Source organism: Crocodylus siamensis, chromosome 2 (assembly GCF_052110815.1).
Source record: "Crocodylus siamensis isolate JL-2025a chromosome 2, ASM5211081v1, whole genome shotgun sequence".
Classification (NCBI taxonomy): Eukaryota; Metazoa; Chordata; order Crocodylia; family Crocodylidae; genus Crocodylus; species Crocodylus siamensis.
This window is the reverse complement of record NC_143396.1, coordinates 181300654-181304148: the sequence shown is the minus strand read 5'-3', so window position 1 is coordinate 181304148 and position 3495 is coordinate 181300654. Positions and strand designations below refer to the sequence as shown.

General features: G+C 53.8%; 1 protein-coding gene across 1 annotated transcript; it reads left to right on the top strand.

The window, feature by feature from the left end:
- The first annotated feature begins 228 nt into the window (after positions 1-228).
- ASCL2 (achaete-scute family bHLH transcription factor 2) lies at positions 229-3232 on the top strand. The gene is made up of 2 exons (XM_090034930.1): positions 229-886; positions 2312-3232. Exon 1 carries the CDS (start codon positions 289-291, stop codon positions 874-876), a length of 588 nt encoding a protein of 195 aa, XP_089891056.1. The 5' UTR covers positions 229-288; the 3' UTR covers positions 877-886; positions 2312-3232.
- The last annotated feature ends 263 nt before the right edge of the window (positions 3233-3495 follow it).

Below are 3495 nucleotides of genomic sequence, written 5' to 3'. Positions count from 1 at the left end.
GGCGGGGCGGGGCGGCGCCGGGCGCGTCGCGTGCGGGCGGCGGGGGCTCGCGCGCGGCGGCAGCCCCAGCGCGTGCTGATAAAGGGGCCGGGCGCGGAGCGGGCCCGCCGCACAGCCGCCCTGAGCTGCCATTGACACGGCCGGGCTGCGGGCGGCTCGGGGAGGGAGGAGGAGGAGGAGGAGGCAGGGCTGCGGCTCCACGCGCTGGGCACGCTCCCCGCCGCTTGCCAATTTTTTTTTTTTTTTTTTTTTTTTTTTTTTTTTGCGCGCTCTGCCCGATGCCCAGCGATGAACAGCGGGGTGACGGCCGGCGCGGCGCCCCCGCCGGGCTTCGCGGCGCTCGCCCCGCAGCCGGCTAGGGGCCCCCCGGCGGGGCGCTGCAAGGGCCCCAAGCGGCGCGGCGGCTCCCCCGAGCTGCTGCGCTGCAAGCGGCGCCTGGCTTTCCCCGGGGCCGCCCCGCTGCAGCTGCAGCCGGCGGGGCCCGGCGCGGCGGCCGTGGCGCGGCGCAACGAGCGGGAGCGCAACCGCGTGAAGCTGGTGAACCTGGGCTTCCAGACCCTGCGCCAGCACGTGCCGCACGGCGCCGCCGCCAAGAAGCTGAGCAAGGTGGAGACGCTGCGCTCCGCCGTGGAGTACATCGGCGCCCTGCAGCGCCTGCTGGCCGAGCACGACGCCGCCGCCCGCCGCCTGCGCTCGCCCGCCGCCCCGACGGCCGCCGCCGCCGCCGCCGCCCCCTCCCCCGGCGCGGCGCCCGGCAGCTCTGCGCCCGCCTCCCCGCGCTCCGCCTCCTCCTCGGACGACAGCGCCTACGACGCGGCGCTCAGCCCCGAGGAGCGCGACCTGCTCGACTTCACCGCCTGGTTCGGGCCCTTCTGAAGCCTCCCGGGTAAGGGGCCCTGCCCGCCGGCACCCGCCCGCCAGCTCCGGGCTGGGCCCAAAAGGCACCAGCTTTTTGGGGCAGCCGCGAGGGAGGGGGGTGTGTGTGGTGGGGGGGATGCCCTCCTGAGGTCCCTTGTTACCCTCACTTTCTGTGATACCTGGGGCTGGCCGGAGGAGGAGCTGGAGGGGACCTCAAGACAGGCCCTGGAGGCACAAGAGCTGCCTGCAGGAGGGCTCAGGGTCCAGGAGGAGAGGCCCCAAGCTGGGATCCCTCTCCTTTTAGCCTCCTCTATGCGCTTTTCTCTTTTATAGGCGTCGGTGCGCTGCATGCACGCTTTTTGCAGGCACATGCAAATCTGGTGGCGTGCATTGTGGTGCTACAGGGCATCTCACTGCAGCAGGTGCCTGGCCACTGCAAGCAGCCAGGAGCATTGCAGGGAAGGGGCACTGGCTGTTTTGTACGAGTTGGGCTTCAGGCAGAGGTAGGGCTTAAGCATGCCTGTGGCAGATTGCCCTGGGCATCATCAGAATAGGAGAGGGGAGGACAGTGGTTTGACGCATGCTGTTTGAATGGCACTTCACTAGAATTAGCTCCCTTGCCCTCACTGTCCCAGAGCAAAGTGTTCATTCAGATGCTTCGCTCCATGGAGGTCGATTTTTGAGCCTTGGACTAACTGGGTCCAAAAGGCACGAGCATTTTTGCAAGCGACAGCCTACTGTCAGGGTCTGGGAAGGGATTGGCAGAGACCGAGCAGGCAGCTCCCTCTGCAAGAGTTGGTGAACTTGCCCTGGGGAAATGAAAAGCAGGGGGGAAGCCTGGAATCAAGTGGAGTCAAATGTGGATTTAGCCTAGAACTGTTTTGGGTTGTAAATCAGTCACAATTACAAGCGTCTGCAACAGTTGGCTTTCTTGTAGCATTGTTATGTGTTCAGCATGCTAGGAATAGGCTTGGGTTTTTTCAAACAAATGGGGGTGGAGATGCTTGAAAGATCGGGGTGGGGTATAAGAAAGGAAGACTTTTTACAGTGCAAAACCTAAGTTTAAAAATATGAATTAAAAATGCTGGAGACTTCTGAACAATTTTCTTTCCTGTCTCCTTGTCCCCCATCTTCAAAGCTGGACTCAGTGGCAAAATTCCAAAATATATGAGGACAAGACTAAGTTTACAAGAGTTGTCTCCCACCCCGCTCCATCCCCCACCAGGGCAAAGGGGACAGATTAGAGCAGCGTAAGAGCCAGGTTCTGCTTGTACTTCGTAAGCACAATAAATCACTTGTGTGCGGCATTGTGAGTGAGCCTTAAGTTGAACTGAGACTGATTAGCCAGAAGTCGTGGCTAGGAAGAAAGCGGCATATCCGTTTGAGGAGCGGTGTGGACTCTGTTAGTTACATACCACTAATGGCCTTTATTTATTTATTTATTTTGTAACAGCCTTGAAAGCAGAGATGTTTAGGACCTCAGTACCTCATTGTCCTTGATGCCTATTATGATGAACAGAAGAGCAAAAAGTTCTCTTCCTACTTCAGCCCGTTTTCTACCTTCATAAAGCCCTGCTGCAAAGAACTTTAAGAAACTGGACTTTCAGAAGCCACCTGCCAGGGTTCTTGGAGCAGCCTGTTGTGGCTCCCGAGCTCTCCTTTATTTGGTTTTTAAAAGTGCAATTATGTAAATAGGTTCTAGGGACCACTATGTTCACCTGCTGTTGTACAGTAGTTTATGGTGCCCTCCATGTCTTTAATTACCAATGAAATGGTATGCTTGTACTTCAAATGAAATGGTATGCTTGTACTTCAAATGGTAGCTTGAATGCTGTCAGGCTTCCACCCTTAATACCTGTGTACTATTTTTGGTGGGGCGGGGGAGGGTGGAAAATGAAACACTTGCAACTTCCTTTTTTTTTCTAAAGGGGGAGGGAATTTTTATAAAGTCAAACAGATACTATTTTAAGTAACTTGAACTGCCTATGGGAACACTATCAATATGAAGACGTATTTTTGTATGAGAAACTTTAGAAAAGGGGGAAGGGAAGGTTGAGTTATTTTTAGTAAATCCAGTCCCCTTGTTCCTTAACACTGCCAGCTAGAATGTTTTGAGAACTTATATGATTTAGATAAAGGATCTCTTTTCCAAACACTTTACTAAAAGGACTGTAAAATCTTGTTTTGTCTTAAAGGTGGTGTCCGAGTTGTGTCTGGTGTGAAGGCTCATTTATCTGAAAACTGAAGTTTTTCATGTATTGAAGGCATTTTTGTATGCACTTGCTAGGTTTTCTTAAGTTGTACATATGCAGTTTTTAAAGAGTATCATATTTTATGTAAATTGAATTTATAAATAAAATTATTTATAAATGGCTTTGGTAGCTGTAAGATGTGTACATTCCAGCTATCTATTTAGGTGTCCCATTTTGCTTGAGGGGGAGGACCTTGACATGGAAAACGGTACTAGAAGAAAACTTACAGGGTACTAAGTAGGACTGTATGCACGCAAGTCACACAAATGGCATCAACTGTTCTCAATTACAGGGGCTAGATGCATTTACAGTCCTCCTACTCAGCTGGGTGTGGGAAAGAGATGAGTGAGAACTTCTGGGACAACTAACCACTCCATCAAAAACT